At 44.6% G+C, this 23106-nt stretch overlaps 1 protein-coding gene and 1 long non-coding RNA gene across 2 annotated transcripts in view; one reads left to right on the top strand and one right to left on the bottom strand.

The window, feature by feature from the left end:
- The window catches only part of SLCO3A1 (solute carrier organic anion transporter family member 3A1), a 215929-nt gene extending 199476 nt beyond the window's left edge, over nucleotides 1–16453 (bottom strand). Inside the window, exon 1 of the mRNA XM_048868205.2 lies at nucleotides 16084–16453. Within this exon, the coding sequence (XP_048724162.2) occupies nucleotides 16084–16257 (174 nt within the window). The 5' untranslated portion in view covers nucleotides 16258–16453. The remainder of the gene's footprint in view (nucleotides 1–16083) is intronic.
- LOC142073419 (uncharacterized) lies at nucleotides 15258–21061 on the top strand. Its single transcript, XR_012670291.1, has 3 exons — nucleotides 15258–15474; nucleotides 18850–19446; nucleotides 20750–21061. It is a non-coding gene; the product is annotated as an uncharacterized LOC142073419 (long non-coding RNA).
- The last annotated feature ends 2045 nt before the right edge of the window (nucleotides 21062–23106 follow it).

Genomic DNA, 23106 nt, shown 5'->3' with positions numbered 1-23106 from the left:
CTTTTGCCCATCTCGATCGCCACCTGTTCAAGGATCCCAAAGTGCTTGCAAACGTTAATTTAGCCTCCCAGCTCAACACTCCCAGGAAACAGACTTTTTTACAGATGAGGAAACCGAGGCACAGAGTGGGAAATAGCTTGCCATAGGTGCACAGGAAACCTATGGCAATGCTGGGAATACAACCCCCAACTTCCATCTCTGTGCCAAACCCACAAGTTCCACCTCCCAATGTGTGCTATTTTCTATATTTTTATATTATATATAAGAATAAGTCACTTTTGAAAAATAGGATTTAGGGGCTTTTGAAAGCCTAACCCCAGATCTCTTTGTAAAAGCTACCACCCTGCCACTGAATGAGTAAGGCAGCCCACAATGGTCACAGCTTATGAAAGATTTGAAAAGCAAAGAGCTAGACCCTCAGGCCCACCTGACATCTGCACAGTCCACTTGGTGAGAGTCACATGGGTAGTGATGCTTTGATGATGTAAATGGGGAAACAGACAGCAGGAGCAGATGAGTCCTGCCATGAGTGCAGGGGACTGGACTAGATGACCTCTCGAGGTCCCTTCCAGTCCTATGATTCTACAAAAACATGGGGTCAGAGCATGCCTCCACTTGCCATTGCAAAGTGCTCTAAAGTCATGAGACTGACTTTATAATCATGTGGTTTTAAAAATATTTTTAAAAATTGGGGATTTTTATTTGCTTTCTGGTGTCTGAGTCTTTAGGGGCCACTCAATTCTTATTTTCAAGCTTTTCTCCACCACCACCACCACCACGAAGGAGAGAAATTTACTTTAAAAAAAGCTGAGATTCTCATGTAGTCACAGGAGTCCAGGAGCTGGGGCTTAAAATAAAAACACCAAATGTTATGAGACTCACAATGAGTCACAAGAGATGCCAACACTGCCTCCTACAGAAGAGACAGTAAACTTCCAGGAGACTCCACTCCAGTAGTTTCCTGAAATCCTTCCATCAGGAGTAAGGTTTGCCTCCTGCCCTCTGAAATCCACTAAAATCTGTGGGTATACACACAGGACTAACCACAAAGAGGCTACACGCCCCCAGACCTACTGTGGCTTCCTCTCGGTTCCTGGAAATACAGTTCCAATGGAGCCACATTACCAGGATTTCCCCCACCTGCCATAGCACCATTGTAAAGGGATTCCCCAAGCACAGAGTGGGCCCCATGGGGAAGTTAACCACCACCCTCCTGCCTCCCTTCCAACCTCTCCCCATGCACAAATCCCCAGATCTGAAGAGAGCACATATGGTCCAAAGTCTGAAGGCTGGGGGTGGGGAAAAGGGAAGCCCAGCTGCAGCTGATCCACAGACCCCTCCACTCCATCCCAACTGAGTGAACATTACACACACACACACTCACACACCCCTACCTATTGGATATTATCTTGCCCCTGGATTCTGTTTCGGGGATAAATTCCTACTGAAAGAAACAGATAAACATGACACACATATACACTGTGGTAGCCCCAGACATGGATCAAGGCTCTACTGTGCTAGGTGCTGTACAAACATAAACACACAGATGGGCCACACCCCCAAAGAGCTTACGTCATGTTTTTAAAACTGAGATTGTAAGTATAAGTCTTTCTAGAGACCGTGTCCACAGCTTCCCATAAGCCATCAGGTACCATTACAGTAAGAGACTAGAGATCTATTTAAATGATAGATGGCAACATAAAAATACCAGCAGAAGCTTAGCCAGGTTAGAACTAAGTTGATTGCCCAAAAATATATATATATATATATATATATATATATATATCAATCAATACTGCCTCAGCTCTCAGAGCCAAAATCATAAAATTAAAGTAATTCCATGAGGCAAAGACTAGAAATTTGAAATGCTCTCCTCCCTAGCAGGGAGATAGCCCTGGCTCCCACCAACACAACACTCCTAGGTGTATAGAATGACATCTACAGCAGTCCCTTAGGCAACAAAGTCACTCATGGAAGAAAACATGCCAGAGTTCTGTGATAAGGCTCCAGAATGCTAAAGATTTTATCCCAACAAACCAGCTCAAGTTTCAAATTGCAGTCGAATAGCCAAGGCCACACACTCAGCAGAACAGCATGCAAGCGCCCCAGAGGCTGAAGTGTGCTATCCTAAAGCAGCCAGCAGTAACTCCCACCAAACAGGTTTCTGGAAACTGATCTGTTTGTGGAGGGACATACGAACAGAGAGTGGGACTTAACCAGGCAATTAAGCAGTTTGCTGTGGATGAATTTGTACAGGTGAGTATACAGCACATTTCATTGGCTCAGCTCTTGCTTCCAAGCACATTGTAATGGTGGACTTGACTCCCAGTCCCTTATAGGAAGGGATTACAGTAACCACGTGCAAACTGTCCAGAATGGCTGGTTCCCCACTCTAGGAAGGTCTCTAAATCTAGTCTCCCAGCAAAGGACTTCAAACAGAAAAGAGAAAAACTAAGCTAGCACTGGGATTCCAATGCTCAAACTAGCAATAGGGCATTCGATACAACAACGCTTTGAGGACAGAAGTTGAGCATAGGACGGGATCATTGCCCTCCAACCCCAGAGCTGGAGGAACCAAAGCCACCAGCAGATCCCTGCAGAAGCGCTGCTGAAGAGGGTGCTCCATGGTTGTCAGGATTAAGCCAGTGCCCAGGATCCATTTTGTGAACTACAGTATCTTCTGAACTGGCTGATCTTACTACAGCTAATGCTACTGCCCTTAGGGAACAGCCACCAAAGATATGTTTGATTCCCCCTGTAAGACAAGGCTTCCCTTCTACTAAAGCTACCAGCGCTCAGCTGCACTAACTTCAGACATAAGGGCTTGCATTATAACCAGCAATATGCTGCAGGAAACACAGTGCACGTCTCCCATGAAGAGGCTGAAAGGCCTCATTGTAACTAAGTTGCCCTTTGTACTGTCTATCCAACAAGGCACAAAAACAAAAAACACAGGCTTCTCTCTGCTGGTACTAGAAGTCCAAATAAATGTTGTCTTTCTAAATGCCACATGAAGAACCTAAACTGATGAAGACTTTATAAGAGCATTTATTCCTTCTATGCACTTTACAAATGAAAGATACTATATACATTTATCAGGGCGTAGCCATGTTAGTCTGTATCCACAAAAACAACAAGGAGTCCGGTGGCACCTTAAAGACTAACAGATTTATTTGAGGAAGTGAGTTTTTTACCCACAAAAGCTTATGCTCAAATAAATCTGTTAGTCTTTAAGGTGCCACTGGACTCCTTGTTGTTTTTATATACATATAGCATTGCTCACACCAATGAATCTCAAATTTTATACACACACAATTATTCAAGATCACTATACATGTAAGTTACATCCACATGAATGGTTTCGCCCACCAGTGAAATACACCTCTCACTTGGGTGGAACATGGAAGCATCAAACAGCAATATTACACAACAGTTTCAGTCAGGATATAGAGACTACTGTGTGCAGTTGAAACTGCAGGAGAAATTCATGGATGGAGAATACTGTTTCCCAAATGGAAATTTGGCCAGGACACTGGAGTTAATACCAATACTTGTGCAAAAAGTACAAAAGGATCTTTAGTGACTGCAAGTGGTTAAGGCTTTCGTTTCAGGTCCAAAAGATGGCACCTTTCTCAGAAGAGCACATCCACCACTGGACGGGGGGAATGTACGCAATACTGTTTCAGCAGGATCAGGATTATTATCAAACCACTCACACCACTTCCAGTCCTGTCCTTGGAGGTCTCCAATCTAAATCCTGGTCAGGTTAGAAGGACATCATAGCCTTAAGAGCTATGGGTGCGCACTTTGCCAAGAGGATGGATACAGTTTAGAAAATGTAAAGCTTTGGGAGAGTGACTTTGAGATAGACTTTGCTAAGCGAGCTGTGACAATCAATTCTACCTGCCGGTGAGACAGAAGTTGAGAACCAAGCAATAGGATTGAAAACTTAAATCCTAGCTCACATCTTTAGAGACCAAGAATCTTCCACCTGTTAAACATTGTATCTGTCTCCCTTACTATCTATTGATTTTTATAATCTTAAAATAAATGGTGCACAATACAAATGTCAAAGCAAAAAGTAAACATATCTTCACACTAAAAAAAACCCATGAATATGGCACAAAAGTAGCTGGAAGAGTTCAATGAATATTAAAAGTACATCAGGGTGTTTTTCATAATTTTCCAAATGGTTTTCTTTAACTCGCCTTTTATAACTCCTCCTTGGAACCTTGTCATTGAATCTTTGCATTCTGAATACTCCCCATTACATAGGTGTATGCACACACAAATGGGTTTTGTGCAGTGTTGCTGGTAAGGGCTAGACCACACACACACCAGTTTGTTATTGTAGCATTGCTTGTGGATGCACAGCAGGGATTTTTGTTTATTTTTTTTTTAACATAGGTTCTCATGATAGTTTGGCTGCACACAGGTTTGTTATTGTAGAGTTGCTCATGAATGCGGGGCTGAACAATTTGGTTTGTTATTATAGGGTCTCAATCACTGGGCTGCACAGACACATGTTATTGTAGAATTGCTCATGAATAGTGCTAGGCAGAGATTTTGGGGGTGGGGGGAACTTTTCACTGAAAAAAATGCAGATTCAGGTTGACTCGCACATTTTGAAAGTTCTTGTCAGGTATGCCGAATTGCTTTGATCAAAACAAACAAACAAGAGATCTGAATAAAATCCTTTCTAATTTTGGATTCCAAACAATTTTTGTTCCAAATTATACTTCAATTTTATTTTTTTTAAATGAAAAGGCCTCTTAAAAAAATATCAGTTATTCGCACAGCTTTCCTTGCGAAAGCTGGTTTGTTACAGTAGGGATTCCATGAGCTTTGGGCAGGGCGCACTCTGGTGCTGTAGCATCATGCACAAAGGCTGGCCTTCTAAAAAAAAGGAGCAAATTAAAAAAAACCCTCAAAATAGGATTACACCATAACTGCAAACAGATACAAGAAATATAAAGTAAGCTGACATTATTGCCTCTAAACACACAGTGTCTCTTTAAAAAGAAAGGAAAAATGCAGAGCGTGACATTCCATTTGCATTTTGCCCTTTTTGCCCAAATATGTCATACTGTGAACTTAGGCAGCAGTGAGGATTCTTCCTGGTGCTGCACTCAGGCCCAAGCTCCCACGGTCTTCAGGACTTCTGTCTGAGTGAAGACCGCACAATTTGGCCCTAACTCCTCTGTAATAATGACACTCAGCAATACACTAGTCCTCTGTTAATGTCATGCCAATTTATATTCTGTGGGTGAGAGGCCAGAAGTGGGAAGAAGTAGCAGCTAATTCACATCCTCCCTTTCAAAAAGGCATTTGCAGCACTTTTCCTGTTGGAGCTCAATGAAAAACACATTCATTGTTTAACAGGATGGGCTGTAAACCTGAGTAGTACAGTATTTTCTCATTCCATTGTTCCCTCACAGAATGGAAGTAATAAAGCAAACCTGCAGCTACATGAAATTTAGGGCCCTGTCCTGATCTTTAACGCAGAAATGTGTATCCATCAGTTTGTCACAATGAATCTAGGTATCATATGGAGCATAGTTTTCCTTGCTATTTTCTGCCCACCCAGCATTTAGGTGCTCATAGGCATCCGAGAATGTTTGAGCTTCACCAAATCTAAAGTATACTCCAAATGCACTCAAGGGGAAAAATATTTACATTTCTGCTTATATGAATTCACATACAAATTCATCTGTTTCAGAGTGCACACGACATCAGGCCACAGTTGAACCTAGGTGCCAAGTGATGGTGCCACCTGGTTTCAGAGACAGTGAAGAAACTGAATAACCCCATGTGAAGTGAGTCATTCATGCTTTTTAGATGCTAGTGAGGGGGTGGGAGAAGGGAGAATAGATTCAGATTTTCAAGAAGAGATAGCTTAGTATGTGAAATAAATAGGATTGCCAACTTTCTAATTGCAGAAAACCTAACACTCTTGCCCCACCTCTTCTCTGAGACCTGACCCCCCACTCACTCCATCCCCCCTCCCTCCGTCACTCACTCTCCCTCACGCTCACTCATTTTCACCCAGCTGGGGCAGGGGCTTGGGGTGCAGGAGGGTTCCAGCTGGGCGGGGGGCAGGCTCCGGGATGAGGCCAGAAATGAGAGGTTCAGGGCTCAGGAGGGGCTCCGAGCTGGGGCATGGGTTGGGGTGCGGGCAGGGTGAGAGCTCTGGCTGGGGATGCAGGCTCTGGGGTGGGGCCGAAAACTGGACACCTGGCAACCCTAGAAACATAGAAAAACAGAATTGTGAAAGTTAAAAACCAAACACCCATCTTTTGATCAAATATTGTAGTACAGGGGTGGGCACCCTGCGGCCCATTAGGGTAATCAGCTGGCGGGCCATGAGCAGTTAGTTTACATTGACCATCGGCAGGTACAGCTACCCGCAGCTCCCAGTGGCTGCAGTTCACCATTTCCGGCCAATGGAAGCTGCGGGAAGTGGCACGGGCCGCAGGGATGTGCCAGCCGCCCCTTCCTGCGGCTCCCATTGGCCGGGAACGGCGAACCGCAGGCACTGGAAGCTGTGGGCGGCCGTGCCAATGTAAACAAACTGTATCTTGGCCCATCAGCAGATTACCCTGACGGGCCGCCTACGGCCCACGGGCCACAGGTTGCCCACCACTACTGTAGTATAACATTTGTTATTTCAAGTATTCACTCACACATAACTGAAATAGAACAAATCACCACTCATGCTTGTATCTGGGCCTGGCAGGTTTGTTTTTTTTTAAAATTTCAACTGACATTGATATAATTTTTCTACATTTGTGGGAAATTATAGGTGAGGGGTCAGACATTGGGGGAATCAGACAATTTAATGACAGAAGTTGCGATTCAAAAAGTTAAAGCTTTATAACCATTCAAACACAAAACTGTCAACATCACCTGTCAAAATATAAACAGTAAATACCCTGAGAAAGGCTGAAATCAAACTAAAAAGTTCTCAAACAGCATTGTTTTGCCTATCTGAAATGTCAATTATCGATGTTTATCAGTTTGTGTGGGTAGGGTGAAATCAATGTTTACTGGCATTTACTGATAAAAATCTAATCCTCCCAAGCCTAATGACATGTGACCATTATATGCCAAATCTAGAATTAAAAGGGAAAACACATCAAGTACTTTAGGCACAAAATTCAGCCAATTGGACATTACTTTAAAATGTATTTTTGTTCTGTATTTGTACTGTGCCTAGTACAATAGGGTCCTGATCCAAAACTGGAGCTGCCAGGCACTACAAATAACTATATAGAGTCTTCAAAGCAACATGCTCTAGATATAAAGGGCTGGTGTCAACTTGATTTTGGCCCACAATTTACTTGAAATGCCAACTAAAAATATTTCTACAATTTCCCCCCAAAATCTTGATAAAAACAGCCTGGTCTGTTTGTTTTTACAAAAACTCCTCCCATTCCCCACAGTAGCAGAAACAAACATTGAGACACCAAGCACTAAAAGTGAAACTGTCTTAATTACTTTATATACTACAGTGATTGGTGTGGTATAAGGACCTCGAAAGAAGCAGCATTGTCCAAGAACTTTTTAATAAACACCATGGAGTGACAGTAAACTGGCAGTTTTAAATTTTTCCACTTCCAGTAAGCTCAGGTGCTATTAGTAACGTAAGTGAAGAATTTAGATTGTTTATGATGTAAGGGCTTTCCAATGACATTTAAATCATTTTTGAAAAAAAAAAAATCTCCACCATTCTATTGCCAAGAGGAGGATTGTGGGGAAAGTAACTCATTATGTAGGACCTAAACAAATACAAAGTTCTGTGCTCCCATAGCTGTTAGCTAAGACCTGGTCTACACTTAAAACTTCGGTTGATAGAGCTATTGTGCTCAGTAAAAAAAATTCATGCCCTCGAGTACCATCGCTGTGCCAACCCAGCCCTCTGTGTAGATCAGTGGTTCCCAAACTTGTTCCGCCACTTGTGCGGGGAAAGCCCCTGGCGGGCCGGGCCGGTTTGTTTATTTGCCATGTCCGCAGGTTCGGCCAATCGCGGCTCCCAGTGGCCGCGGTTCGCTGCTCCAGGTCAATGGACGGCGGAACAAGTTTAGGAACCCCTGGTGTAGACCCAGTTAGGTCAACAGAAAAATGCTTTCATCAACCTAGCTACTGCTGCTCAGAGAGGTGGAGTTCCTACAGTGACAATGCCAATCTGCATCTGCACAGCAGGGTTATAGAGGCATAGCCATTCTATAGCAGTGTCCATAATGTAGGTAGGACATAAAAAAGCCAAACAACCAACCAAAAATACCATGCTGTTCTTACAGTGGTGCTGTCATCCAGGAGGTAGATGCAGAAAACAAAAAAGATAAAGACGTGTTAATTTCAAGGTCAATTAGAAATGCAGGGAAATCAGATCCGTGATTGCCAAATGGGAAGGGACATCATCAGGGAAAACACATTTTGCTTTTCTGCTTCCTAAGCAGCAGGGAAGAAAAACAATACATACACAAACAACTCTGTCTCTTTAGTTACTGAGTTCTCCCTTTCATGCCGTGAGCAGTCATTTTGAATCCTTGATTATTGGAAGTGTGAGAGCCTAGGAGCCCCATTGTGCCAGATGCTCCACAAACCAAGCTAAAAGACAGTCCCTACCCCCAGTCAATTATTATATGTGTAGCTTCACCAGCATACTAGCGTTTCAAGTGGGGCTTGGAAACAAATTGTTGGCTGCTGGATTCAGGACACCTGAATTCAGTTCCCAGGTCTGCGACACACTTGTGTGCCACTGGGAAAGTCATGTTTCTCATCCCTAAAACAGGAAGTATTATTGCACTCTTCTCCCCTCCTCTGTCTCTCTTGTCTATTTAGATTGTAAGGTCTTTGGGACAGGGATTGTCTCTTCCTATGGGATTTCAAGTTGGGATTTCCAGGCAGTACTGCTGGTGGGGAGAAGTGCCAGAGACTCCATGAATTCCACTCTGGACTTTTCTGTTGCTATTGATTTTACATGGAAAGCACTCAGACATCACGACGGGCAGCAGTATAAAGCCCAAGATAGATCAATACGGTGATACAAATAATCAGTATGAAGAGGAAGAATGGCTGGTGGTTATAGTGGTGATGTGGAATCAGGGCTCCTGGGTTCTATTTCTCAGTCTGCCACTGAGTTGTTATGAAACCTTGTAAGTCTAAAACATCTCAGTACTTCACGATTTTGTTGGCCCATCTAGACAATAGAAACAGTAGTTCTTACTTACTTCAATCAAAGGCTTGTTTGGCGGAGAGGTAGAGTGCAAAGTACTGTCATGTAGTACATATCGATTTCATATTATCATATGGCTATTCATTGAAGTACCTGGCCAGATCCTCATCTAGTGTTAACCTGAATTTGAAGTCAATGGAGCTACACCAGTTCACATTTGCTAAGAATCTGTCCCATTAAGTACTACTTTAATTGTGTGTAGAATACACTTATGTTTGCTTGTATGAAAGGATGGTTTGGAAGCAGGGTAAATACATAAAGAACAATTCTTCTTTCATCCTGTACATACAGAACAACTCCACAATGCTCTTGGATCCAGTTCATTCTGCTGTCCAATTCAAGGCCCCTTCAACCACTAATTATGTTTATAATACTTCAGGCCATTAAAATACACACAGATATGATTGGCCATTGCCATGCATATGTGAGGCAAAGGTATTTTGGAAGCTCAGGCTGGCCAAAGACAAGGAAAGCAGTAGAGGACTTTGGTCTTGTGATGGCTCTTAGTACTTTTAAGCAGCTGATCATTCCTCCAGAGATCAAAAGTACTTGTTGTGCCCCTAAGGAAAACAGCAGCAGAAGCTACTGTTAAGCATTTCTCTACTTAAAAAAATTAATTCATGAAACCAATCAGCCCAAACGCCTGCTATAGGTTCAGACATTTAATCCTTTACACATTTAATCAAAAACCATAATCAAAACATGCATTCTGCAAAAGACAAAGAACAGACACATACTATAGCATTCTTCATCTTTATAATGCTACCCATATAAATACTTATCTATTAGCAGCAAGTAAAAGAAGGTCCCAAACCAAAATCCCAAATACGATTTCCCCCAAGCTTTAGGGGTGTTCAAAATCCAAGCCCAGATCTCAATCAGAATGTTGCAAATGATTTGCAGTGGTTTGCAATGCAAAAGCTTTCCAATGGGTCAAACCCAAACTCCTGATCTGAACATCCCCAGGAATTTGAAGAACATCTCCAGCATCTTGATCTGGATGGGGTTGATACCCATTTTGCAGTCACAGACCCTCTCTGGCCCCAAAATAAGAAACATCAGAAGGATCCTCACACAACAAGTAGAAACGTTAGTAAACCAGCAGGTTTTGTTCAGTGCCAGAATGACTTTCAGCTGCAAAACAGACAATATTCTCTAATGGAAAAGGCGCATCAGAGACAGCTTCCCAGAAATAACACAGCCAGCAAAGATGTATCACAGAAAAATGAACCGTAAATGACAACCAGACAATTCCTGGCAAATTCCATCCCAACCAAACATTTCTTTTCACTTTACATTATTTTAAAAAATACCCAAGTGGCAAACATATTAACTTTACAGCTAGTTCCCCAGCACTGCTAAGAAAGAGGTTTTAATGCAAATTCTCACTATAGGAAAATAATTACTTGAATCAAAATTATGTGATAAACTAGCAGGAGAAAGCTTGCCTTGTGGTTAAGCCAGTGGACTGGAGCTCTGGGTTCCATTGCTTGCGTTATCACAGTCTGATCTCGGATGAATCAGTTGGGCCCTGGTCCTGCAGTATTTAACTCAATGGAAGCTTTGCCACTGAGTTCAATGAGCGTAGGATCAAGCTTCTGTGCCTCAGTTTCTCATCTGAAAAATTGGGATGATAGTTCCCTCCTCCCATTGTTTTTATCTGTCTTCTCTAGTTACATTGGGGGCAGGGAATGCCTCTTACTATCTGTCTGTACTGCACCAAGCGTGATGGGGCCTCAGCCTCAACTGGGACTTTGAGGTACTACTGTAATACTGCTAGTATACTCAAAATATTTCTAAGAAATGTCCAATGAAGATCTGGATTCAAATCCTCCTCCCATGGGAGTTGGAGCATGTCTGCATCACTGGAACATCTTTTTTCTTTCTTAGTGACCTATAGTAAAATAACTGCATAATAAGTACCATGTTTGCTAATCGTTGGTGTCTGTGTGGGTTTTTTTTTTAAACTGACGCAAGCCAAAGATGTCAGAGCCAGCTCAGTTATGATGGTCACTAAGAACTGTTTTCTTGTGCCTAAGGGCAGAGTCTGGTTGAGGGGCTTTTTGATTGTGTATACCGCTGCTGGAATCATTTTGATGATTATTTCTTCTTGAATTCGGCATTTAAAAAGCTTTGTAACATAATTCTGGATACAAAAAGAAGAACAGGCTGAGTATTTCCTCAGATACCAAATGCAAGCACATTCCAATCTCATACAGACCTAAAGCACACTCAGTTTTGCACATATATTAAGGGGGCCTGTTGCCAGCTCCAGCTAACATTTATTCCATGGTAAAGCTCTGCAGAGGGAGTTGAGTATAGTCCTCTAAAGTTTTCTTTCAGGAAACTAAAAAACCAGTTTTGCATTCATTTCCATGTGAGCTCCAACATACTAAGAGGTTCCAAAAGTTATTTTTCCTTTGCATCCTTTACACTAACCAATCCTCCTCCATCACTCGACAAAACACATGAATAACTGCATTCAAAGCTGTTTATAGCAAACAGACATCTCAGTAGATCCTTGTAAAAACAGGTGCACAAAAGCATAGTATTTTTCAAACATATTTCCCATATATATGCCCGTTATCTAAACGGCCCTTGACTTCAGCAGATGTTATGTCCTCACAACTAGGTCAGTTTGCACTGGAGCTATCTGAGGCTAAAGACAGAAGAGAGAAAATTAAATTGTGCTCCTGCTCCACAGAAGTTGGCTGTCAAACAGATCTCTTCTCGTACGCTAAAGCAATGAATTCACCACCAGTTATGCAGAGATTTGAGTGGCAGGGCGATAAAACATCTTGGTGATCAACCATCAGGTGCACTTGCTGCATTATCTCCACTTAAACTATTCCAAAATATAATGAAAGTAAGAGTTCAGGGAAATAACTGTTGCCAAGGTATCTGAATCAGCCTCATCTAAATCACTGTCACTGCACATGGCCAGCATGACTGATCATACTGCTGCATTTGTTTGAAAGATCTTGGCTCCGGCCTTTCACTGTTCATGCTATTGGCACTTTGTTCGTCATACACACAAGTAAAGACAGTAAATCTCGGTTTTCACCCGTGGGCCTATGCTGCAGAAGAAGAAAAAAAATCCCATCTTTTCCAGTTGCTGCTTAAAATCTTGAGCCACTTGTTGGCAGCCGTCTGCAGCAGGAAAGGCTGCCGTTGATGAGCTGTTCTTTCACTGCTGTCGATAAATAATTACCGACAAATTCTATTTTCAAAAAGGACACAGGACAATTTGACTAAGCCAAACAAATTTTTCAGACAACATGCAAATAACAGGGAGCGTGCCCCAGCCTCAAAAATTAAGCATGCAGAGGAGGTTATCATTTGCATACATGATGCAAAACAGGCTCATAATAAGGATAGGTACACACAGTCATTTCACATATGTAAATTACAGCAGACAAGTGCAGTGTAACTGACAAATGCTCTGGAAGGTAATGACCATCAAACTTTCCATAAGGTTTCACATATAATCTCAAAGAGACAGTCTGATTAAACATATACATCTACTACTTGGAGTCCTGGGGTATTTTGCCACTGAACTGAGCAGGACGACTGAGCTATATAGATGATTACTATAGAATCATAGCCATTCATGGTGCTTTACAGACACACACAAAAAGAGAGCCGTGAACACAGCAGCTACAGGATGGCTGGAGAGAGCATGTACACACACAGCTCATGCTTGTGTGGGTATGTAAATAAGATTAGATAATACACATGCAGAATCTGTACATACGTAAGACGTTTTTTATTTCCCTAAGAAACCAGTGGCCACTAACAAATTCCATAGTGTCAAAGCTAAGCACAGCCAGGAGTGAGTTATTCAGTCAGGCCTAACAAGCAAGCTCCCGCCCCCCCGCTTTTCAGAAGTTAAGTTTTCCAGTCATCCTCACTGTGTGTGTGACACAGCAGAAATGAATTCTGAGCAAGCCAGTCTGTCACTCCCCCTCTAAAAGGTAATTCCCCCCCCCCCGGCTCCAGGAGTTACAAATAACTAAGGAAAGTTATGTGGTCAAGCAAAATGGAACCATGAATGTGTTATTTGGTTATTTCTAACAAGGCAAAATAAGGAGTTTATTCAACTTCCCAGCAGTATTACATATTGTAATTATACCACATAGCATTTCCCTATTTGCTTTTCCTTCTCTGTTCTCAGTGGCTTCCTTCTCAGCCAGAGTTGTCACTCAGGGCTCAGTCTTGCGATCCATGCATGCTCATGCAAATAGTCCTTACTCGTATGAGTAGTTCCAATGGGTTAAATTCTGCTCCCAGCCACCTCTGTGCAATTCTGTAGTACTTCCACTGATTTCAATGTACAGTAGTTACTCCAGATTTTCACCACTGTTACTGAGAATAGGATTTGGGACACCTTGTCTGAATAAGGACCAGGTCCTCAGCCTTGACATCAGTATTTTATGAAACATTTCCTACGCCTGCTCAGGGACAAGTTCAGCTCCACAGGTGATAGCGCAGGTGGGGAAATGCTAGTGTAGACGCAGCCATTTATATATTGCTCTTCAAATGAAATTCCACATTTGCATCTGTTAGTTGTACTAAAGACTGTCTGGTGTTTGTTGAGGCTGAATAATAAGTGATACAGGAAAGCAGCAGCTCTAATCACTGGCCTTGGTTCACGCTGTGGTATTTTTCATTGGCTAGTTGTCTAGTACTGTTTATAGATCTGGCTGGGTGTTAATGCAGGATATCCTGCTGTACAAGATAAAGTTTGACGATAGCATGCTGTTAAAAGAGATGGAGGAGGGTAAAATTTAGCAAGGCCTATGTCGAATTTATACCCCCAAAAGGCAGAGGTGCCAGAGTGTCCCTGAATTCCATCTGGAGCTTCACTGTTGCTGCTGATTTTACATGGTCAGCATCCAGATACTACGGTGATGGATGTGCATAAACCCCTACGATCGTAAAAATTCACATGAATTCCCTCTACTGGTGCCGCTGAAAGCGAGACCATCTAAGTGGTATATTATTCCTTGGTTTATTAGTCTAGCATCAGGTTGTGCCTCACTCATTCACACTGACAGGTAGCTCCCACTGAAATCAGCGTACCTACCCATGAAGTAAGATACTACTCAGTGTGAGTAAAGCATGGCACAATCTGTCACTTAAAACATTAAATATCCATAGAAGCTCATATAATCTGATTTCATTGCTGAATGTAAAGTGTGGTGCATTTTATTATACATATATAAAGCTACATGCTTTGCTACATGGAAACAACTGCAAATTTTTATTTAATATGCTAGGGCATATTAATGGTGCTTATTATAGTTACATATCAGTTTAAGTTACTTACGGTCTACCATACTATGCGGGATGAGAGAGATTTTCAAGAACCTATTTAGAAACGCACGTGCCATGGGCTTTCAATTGGATCTATGCCCCTAAATCACCTAGGCTGTTTTGGAAAAAAAAATCCCACTCATATTTACACACACTGAAAGAAGAATATGTTTCAGTTCCGGAGGCTGTCCCAACACATATGCAAGGGTGTGCGTGTTTTTACAAAGGTGTCCCTAAGTTGTTCACACAGAAAGCAAACTCAGTTTGACGTACATCATTTTCTCACTCTTTTACTATTACCTCTGCCTTTGATACCAGACACAGGGAGTGTTGCACCTTCCCATAACAACAGACCTCATTATGTAGCTTCTGTGATAGGTAAAAGTGCTGTAGATTGTCTAACAGTAAAGATCTGTGATAATGTTGTACTTACCAGTGTATCACTTGACTAGCACAAGGAATACCAGTAACACAGGGGAGATGGAATAAATGCCCTATTCTATCTACTTCGTATCTATTCAACAGAACTCGGGCACTGACATTTGATCTCAGTTACCGGCCAGCTGGAAACCCAGCAACCCTACCGATCTATTCTGTACGCCCATTAAATGCGCTTGGGTTTGGAAACCAGCCCCCTTGTCTCCCTAGAGTTAGACAGGCACGCGAACGAGAGACACAGAAGAAGGGTAACCCCTCAGCAGTGCTGAGTCACTTACAACAGCCAAGCATTTCACAGCTTAAACACGATTGTTCCCCCTTGGGATTTTGCAAGCCACGTTGCTGTGGGTTAACGGAAACACCCTTCCACTTCCCCTTGTCTTTTTCTGCAATGATCAAACACATTCACAGAAGCGGCCGATAGGAAATTCACCTTTAAGCATTAGCCGGAGAAAGTACAGCGACTTGCAGCCGTTCATCAGGTATTGTAACTTTAGCCACCGCCGCAGTGGAAGATGGCTCTCGAGGAGAGGGGGGAAAAGGAAACCGCTACCCATACAGCCCGGGGCCCAGATCTGGGCCACACACTTCACCGCATCGAGCTTGTCTGTTGCATCGAACAATTGCGGGTTGCCAAGTGGGACGCACAGAAAGTGTTCGGTCAATTGCGCGTGTGTGTCTGTCTGTCTCCCATTTACTGGCGGGGAATTAGCAGAGAACCGAAAGACACGAAGCGAAGCGAGGAGCACACCGCTCTGGCGCTACTAAATACAGAGCAGGAAGCGGAGGCAGGAGTAGATTTAGCGGAGACGGGTCACCCCGGCCGGGGCCAGGGCGCAGCGGCCAGCCCCGGCACTGGGGAGACCATACCGCATCAGGCTACCTGAGGATCGAAAGCCCAGCCCCAGGGTTAGCTCCTGGCCCTTTCCCCTCTGCAATCTGGGGCGCCAATGCCTCCCGGCCCCCTCCCCGATGGCTGGGGCTCTCCATCCCCTCTGCAGCACTTGCTGAGAGCCTCTTGCTCGGGGGCGGGGGGAGCGGATCCTGCTGTCCCTAGACATGCCCCGTACCCGGGGCCGGCACACACTCACCAGGTAGGCGCCCACCGTGCCCTGGGCCAGCATCAGGGCGCACTCGGACACCAGGAAGATCTTGATGTTGGAGAAGCAGGAGACCTTCTTTTTCCGCTTCTTATTCCCCTGCGCCTCGTCCCCCTGCAGCTCGCCGCCGCCGCCCGCGGAGCCCCCGGGCTTCTTCCCCTGCATCCTTCCTCCGCCGCCGCTTCCCCGCGCCCAGCAGCTCCCGGCTCCCGCTGCTGCCGGGCTGCCAAGGCGCTGGAGGGGCGCAGCGGGGCTCCTGCGTCCCCGGCTGCTCTCCTCCGCCTCTGCCGGAGCGGGGTGTGCCAATCACAGCGGCCGCTGCCCGGCCCCTGCCTCTCTTCTGGCTGCCAGGGCCAGCTCCCCTCCTCCTCCTCCGCTAGCCCTGCCTCCCTCCCTCCTTCCTCTCCTCCTCCGCTCGCCCTGCCGCGCACGGGCTGGCAGCGCCGCTGTCTCTCGCCAGCCCGGCTCCAGCCAAGCGCGCTCCCTCTCCTCCTGCGGCTGCAGCCGGCGGAGGGCGGGGAGTGGCTGTGTGGGGGGCAAAGAAAGGGGTTTGAGCCTGGGCTAAGGGGGCTGCTGGGCTGGCCTGTCCCGGGACAGGCAGGGCAGGGAGCGATGCAGCCCCTCCCAGAGTCCCCGCGGCAGCTCTTAGCAAGGGGCAATGCCCATCGCAGCCCATTTCCCCACGGTGGCAAGAAGGATCCAGCTGCTGAACGGATCCCGCCAGCTCTGCTGCCCCGGCGACCTCCAGCTGCCCACCGGCTCCCTGGCACCCACCAGCCCACAGCTCCTGGGCACTGACTGGTGGACCCCCGCTCCCTAGCCCACGCCAACCCCAGGCAGACCCCCAGCGCCCTGGCGCTGACCAACAGAGTCCAGACAATAAACAGACAATTCTCGGGCACCAGCCAAGGATTCAGGCAAACCCACTGCTCCCCTGCACATCGGTGGCGTCTCCTTTCGCGCCAGCACTCCCCAGGCGGCTGGTTATATATACTGACTGCGGGGTGCCTGCCCTTAGCGTGTGAGAGCCCCCAGAAATATCGGATGGAGAGATTTTTTTTCCAGAACAGCCATTAGCCAGCTCCTTTCCCCAACGGCGTGGTTCAACTCGGTGCTGCTCCCTCTGGCACTTTGGAGGGAGAGGGGGTGGATCCCAGGCTACCAGCATTACAATTCGCTCTAGTTTTTGGACCCTTGTGACTTTTTCTCCTAGTGCAACCTGCTTTACTGGAGCAAGACCAGTAATGTTAGATGTTCCCATGTTTTTTAGGAGCAAGACCAGTAATGTTAGATGTTCCCATCAGGAAAATGGGAAGGGGGAAGGGGAATATTCTGATACCATGGGGAAGGGCCCAGTAGGAAAGTCTAGGTAGAGAGAAAGCAACGTGCAGAAGTTTGTTTGAACACAAGCCTCGGCAAAAAAGGGAACTGTGGACAATACAGCCAGATCCTCAGCTAATGTGAATGGCCATAGCTCTGCTGACTGCAGTAGAGGTACAATGAGCTACAGCAGCTGAGGATCCAGCCCCATCTCGTTTCTGGTCATGCACTTGCTTTTATGTGTCTGAAAACAGGGACTTTCGGCCACTAAGAACCCTACCAAAAGCAAGTTATGCTGCTGGCAGACAATTAATGAGAATGGAAATCCACTCCCAATACCGCTTTCTATGCCCCTGACAAGCTCTTATTCTAAGGTATATGCATGGCCATTTCTCCTTCTAATCGTCACTTGCTTTACATTGTCACCAGCTCCAAGAGATCTCCTTTTAAAGACCACTGCATAGCACTTCTACCATTACAGATCACATTCCTTCTCCGCCCAGCAGCAAAAACCTGAGCTCCTGCTTTTCTCTGAGGGCATACTTTTCAAGTTTGAGTGTGCATTCTCATATTCTATCATGGTTTCTTACCTTATTAATTCCCCAACCACTGGTATGTGGACCAGGCATTACGGGAAATTCTGGTTTTTGTGGATAGTACTTGCATTTGGAAATTCTGCTTGTTGGGCTTTTTGTATGGGTAGCTGGGTAGTGATCTGTGACAAAGGTCAGCATGGATGAGCTGCTAAACCCTTCTAGCCTCCAGTTCTATGAGGATATAGGATAAGTGCCATAAAAAGTGCCTAAATGATTCAGGAACCCAAGTCCCATTTTCAAAAGTGATTTAGGCACTGATTGAAAAAGTCACTTTTTCAAATGTGACTTGGTGCTTTTGAAAATGTTCCCCCATCATCAGTCAGGGCATCAGATAACCACTAACTGGCTTAAAGTAGAAGGATCTTCATTTTTCATTTGAAAAATTGCCTTTTTGAAAAGCTGGGAGGGTTGCAAAAAGGCAATGAGAAATTAATAACTGTTTGATAAGCTATTGCAATCATATTTAAAATAATTCATTTTAAATCTCTTTAAACTGAAAAGGGTCCATTTCAAACACTTACTAAAAATGCTTAAGTTGTTTTCATTTCAAACTAGTTTTTCCATTCCTTGACCAGCCCTCCATTCAAGTTAGTCCATATAGTTGCCTAGTAACGGCTTCCATGACTAAACAAAGAACAAGCACCTTCCTCTGAAGTGTGCAACAAGTCACTGTTAGGGGCAGGATATCAGAGGAGATGGACCATGGGTCTAACAATTGCGTTCATCTTTCTTCTCCCTCCTTAATAGGACAGAGTGAGAAGCTTCAGCGCCTGGGATCAGGGAAGCGAGAGTCTTAGGTCTCCTTGGAGTGTCACAAAAGATTTCTCTGTTAACATTTCAGGTTGAGGAGGCAGATGCACTGACACATCTATGACAAGGAGAACAGCTTCCTAAGGAATCCAAGTTTCATACTGATTGCCTGAGACTTCTGGCTGGATTGCAGGGCATTTTTATTCCAGCAAATGGCAGACATCAGGTACTCTGTCCTCCAGAGACAGCGTACCTGATTCTCCTCTCATTTATACTGGGTTTCAAGCATTGTATAACTCCATTGACTTACTGTGGAATTGATCTGGTGTTAAGCAAAATAATTGAGTTCATTATATTTTCAGTCAGATACATCAATAGCCCTGGAATTCCCTTTTCCAGGTTTCCATAAATCTGTGGCATTGAAATATTTCAGCAGAGAATACATTGCAATTCCTCTATCTTGCTGGAATGTGTTCTACTGATACTGATATTTTAGTAAGATATGTCATGTTCCCAGACTTCCAGGCCAGAGGAAATCATTCTGATCTAATCTGACTTCCTGCATAATACAAGCCAATAATTTCGACATCAACCCGATAACTCCTATTTGAGCTGCAGCATCTCTTTTAGAAAGATATCCAATCTTGATTTAAAGATTTCAAGTGATGAAGATCCACCATAACCCTAGGTAAGTTGTTCAGTTCTAATGGTTAATCACCCTCACTTAAAAATTTGCACCTTCTTTGTCGTCTAAGTTGTTTAGCTTCAGCTTCCAAACATTAGATCTCATTATTCCTCATCTGCTAGCGTAAAGAACTGTCTATCAGCAGCAGTTTCTTCTCCATGCAGGTACTTGTAAAACTGTGATCGTTTCACCTCTTAATCTTCTCTTGAACAAATCAAATAGATTGAGTTTCCGTCGTCTCTCACTATAAGGTTTCAGAGTCGCAGCCATGTTAGTCTGTATTTGCAAAAAGAAAAGGAGTACTTGTGGCACCTTAGAAACTAACAAATTTATTTGAGCGTAAGCTTTCGTGAGCTACAGCTCACTTCATCGGATGCTGTATTTTCCACTGCATGCATCCGATGAAGTGATCTGTAGCTCACGAAATCTTATGCTCAAATAAATTTGTTAGTCTCTAAGGTGTCACAAATACTCCTTTTCTTTTTACTATAAGGTGTGTTTTCCAGACATTGATTCATACTTGTAGCTCTTTTTGGCTGTTTATTGGTAGTCTGAATGAAGAATTATGCCTTTGTTGTGGGCTATTTTAAGCTGTCGACACACAACTTTTCTTTTCCCATTCCTAAAATCAGCAGCTATTGTTCACATCATCAAGCAAACATTTTCCTCATTTCTAGCCACATCTTTACCAGTTGATAAAGATTTTTAGAAGACAGACTGTTAGGACTATCTCAGGAATTTATATAGTCCCCCTTTACCATACCATCTGAACACCTCACGGAGGAGTTGTGAAGGTAAATACATTAAAAGTCATGAGGCACTATTCCCCCATTTTAGAGATGGGGAATTGAGGTGCAGAGAGACTTAAGTGACTTGTCCAAGGTTACACACAAAGCCTCTGGTGGAGCAGGAATTGAATCTGAGTCTCAGCGTAGACAAGAGTGTAGATGTACTGTAGACAAGCCCTGAGTCTAACCACTGGACGAACCTTCCTCGCTGTCTAAACACCTTTCTTTGAGTTCCATCCAAAAATAGCAACCACAAATTTTTGCAATAAACTAGAGAATCCAAAACACTCATAGCAAAGTAGCCAAGGACCAGACTTTTAAGTCATTATACCAAATGTTTTCAGGAATCTGCTTCCACCAAAGTTTTATTATAGATTATAAGTTATTTTAATATAAGCCTCCAAAAATGCAATAAAATTGTGATTTCTCCTCACTGAATGATGACATAAATTTAGAATTTTATTGATGGCAAGGAAAGAAAATATTGCAATGCCTCCAAAATATGTTTTCCCTTTTAGAAAAAAAGGGGAAATGATTCCTTAAGAAGAAATCTCCTGGTATGGTTTGTGATTGGGACAGCAACTCCTGTCCAGCTCCTGATATCATGCGCAGATCTACACCATTGACATCCACAGAAAACTACTGGTTAAGAGTTTCAAGGAGCCCTTTGATTTCTCTTTGGTGTTAAGCTGGAAGCCAGCTCTATAATAAATCTTGACTTCCCCGTCATGCTTTGCTTCAGGAAAATACAAAGTAACTATTGATGCCTATGTTGTTATAGTATGCCATTAATAAGTTTATAAGCTTGGTGAAAAACAGACACATATAGAACACAGAACTAATAAAGAAAGCTAATTCTGTCTTTTAATGGTCACTCCCTCCCCATCATGAGAATACTTTTCTGTGCACATAAATCCCAATAAAGCCAATGGAGTAAGCATCTGGGGGAGAATAAGCTTTGGACATTTTGCCCATTTGTTTCTTGAGGAAAACTAGTTTTCTTTCTTTAAAGGTGAAATGAAATTATCACCACCTGCTGAGGCCCAACCAGGTTGAAAGGAAGGAGGAAGAAGAATGGGAAGGTGGCTCAAAGGGTTTGAACAGGCACCCATGCTTTCCAGGATTTCTGCAATATGCCACATCCTGAGAGCTTCACCCTCAGAACCTGCCAAAGCACAGAGCAGATGAAATACTTCACATTTCTCCTGTACCTTCCATCCAGAGGCAGTAATTCACAAAGACTCTACTCCCCTAGGTCATCAGTGGAGAAACTGAGGCACAGATTAACTGACTTGCCCAGTGTCACACCCCGAGATAGTGGCAATGCTAGGAATGGCCTGAGTGAAGGTGGGATTTTGTGCTGCCACCTGACATTTGCTCCCTCCACAGCTCTACCCTGTTATTTCCTCCTCCTAAAGGACATCCCGTAGGGTCAGACCTCTGCCGTGCCCTACAATTCTTTGATTCATGCTACTTTTAAAGCCAGTACTGCAATGGGTGTTACAAAGGATTCTGGGACACCTGTAACCCAGAGGTGGACACTGCAGAGGACTGTGCAGAAGCAGATGGAGGCCATGTGTGCAACAATGCTCCAAACAGCTGGTCAGAACTGACCAGTTTGCAACAGATTGCAGTGACAATCCACCAATGCCCCCTTGAGATGTGGGGCCATAGGTAGCCTTCTGCTTAGCTTGTGCCTCAGGTCAACCCTGGTTCATTACAAACCAAGCCAAGATCTCTCTTCCCTACCAGCACATTAAGTTGTAGAGCTGTGGTCCCCAAACTTTTTACCTCGCGCCCCTCCACCCCATCAATGCCCTGCCCCCGCCCACGGTTGGGAGCTGGAGGCCAAGGCCCTGGGTCCGGAGTCGCATCCGAGCCAGGGTCCGAGGCTGGGGCTGTGACTGGGAGCAGAGCCGCAGGTGGGCGGGGCTGGGAGTGGAACCACAGCCAGGAGCTGGGGCAGAACGGCACTCCCTCCCCGCTCCCAATGGGGGCTGGCCCAGGCTCCACCGCACCCCCTACGACTGTTCCTTCATGCCAAGAGAAGCACACCCCCAAAGTTTGGGGACCACTGTTGTGGAGGCTAAAAACTCTCCCCCAAGTTCATACATCAACAGTAGCTGTCACCATTAATAAAGACTTCAGAACTCACACCTAGCAGGCAACTGTATTAATAACAGGAGGTGGAACACAGAGCAGCTTGTGAGTCCCCTGTAGAGGGGACGGGGGTGAGCACCTCCTTTATCTGTAGGGTGACCAGATAGCGCTGAAGTTACACAGGAAGCTGGTCTGTACCATCAAGTGCCATCCCAGCAGTCCCATTCAGAGTCATATTTATAGACCCCAAACTGACTATTTAAGTTTCAGCACCTCAGTGGGATAAGATATGCCTTACACTACACTACAGAGGGGATAGGGTGGAAGGGCTCCTGGTGTCCTAGGTGCCCACTCAGGAGGAGCCCAGGGGAGCAGAGAGAGGAGTTCAATTTGGGCTACTGCAGTGCCAGGGCTCTCAAAGGGGACAGGTCTGTGCTGGGGGGTGTGCTAGAAATTCCAGCTAGAGCACACTGCTGCGAGCACAGGCTACCTCTTTCCCGAGGTTTCTCGGCCTACTGCTCCTGGTATCTCTGGCAGTATTATATAGGCAGAATGGTCGTGATGAGCCTTCTGCTGCTCTTATTTCAAATGGTGTAAACCAGGAGCAGCTCCATTAACGTCAGTGGAGATTCCCCAGGGAGATGAGAGCCAGGCCCAATGGCACTGCTCAGACGGGGCATTTCTTTTCCTGTGCAACTTGCTATGTAGAGGCCGAGTTTAGCTCAGCACGAGCCATTTGGATGAAGAGAACAGCCTCACATTGTGGGAGGTTTGC

The sequence above is a fragment of the Caretta caretta genome, chromosome 10 (assembly GCF_965140235.1).
Source record: "Caretta caretta isolate rCarCar2 chromosome 10, rCarCar1.hap1, whole genome shotgun sequence".
NCBI lineage: Eukaryota > Metazoa > Chordata > Testudines > Cheloniidae > Caretta > Caretta caretta.
The sequence above is the reverse complement of the archived record's forward strand: the minus strand, read 5'-3'. Positions and strand labels throughout refer to the sequence as shown.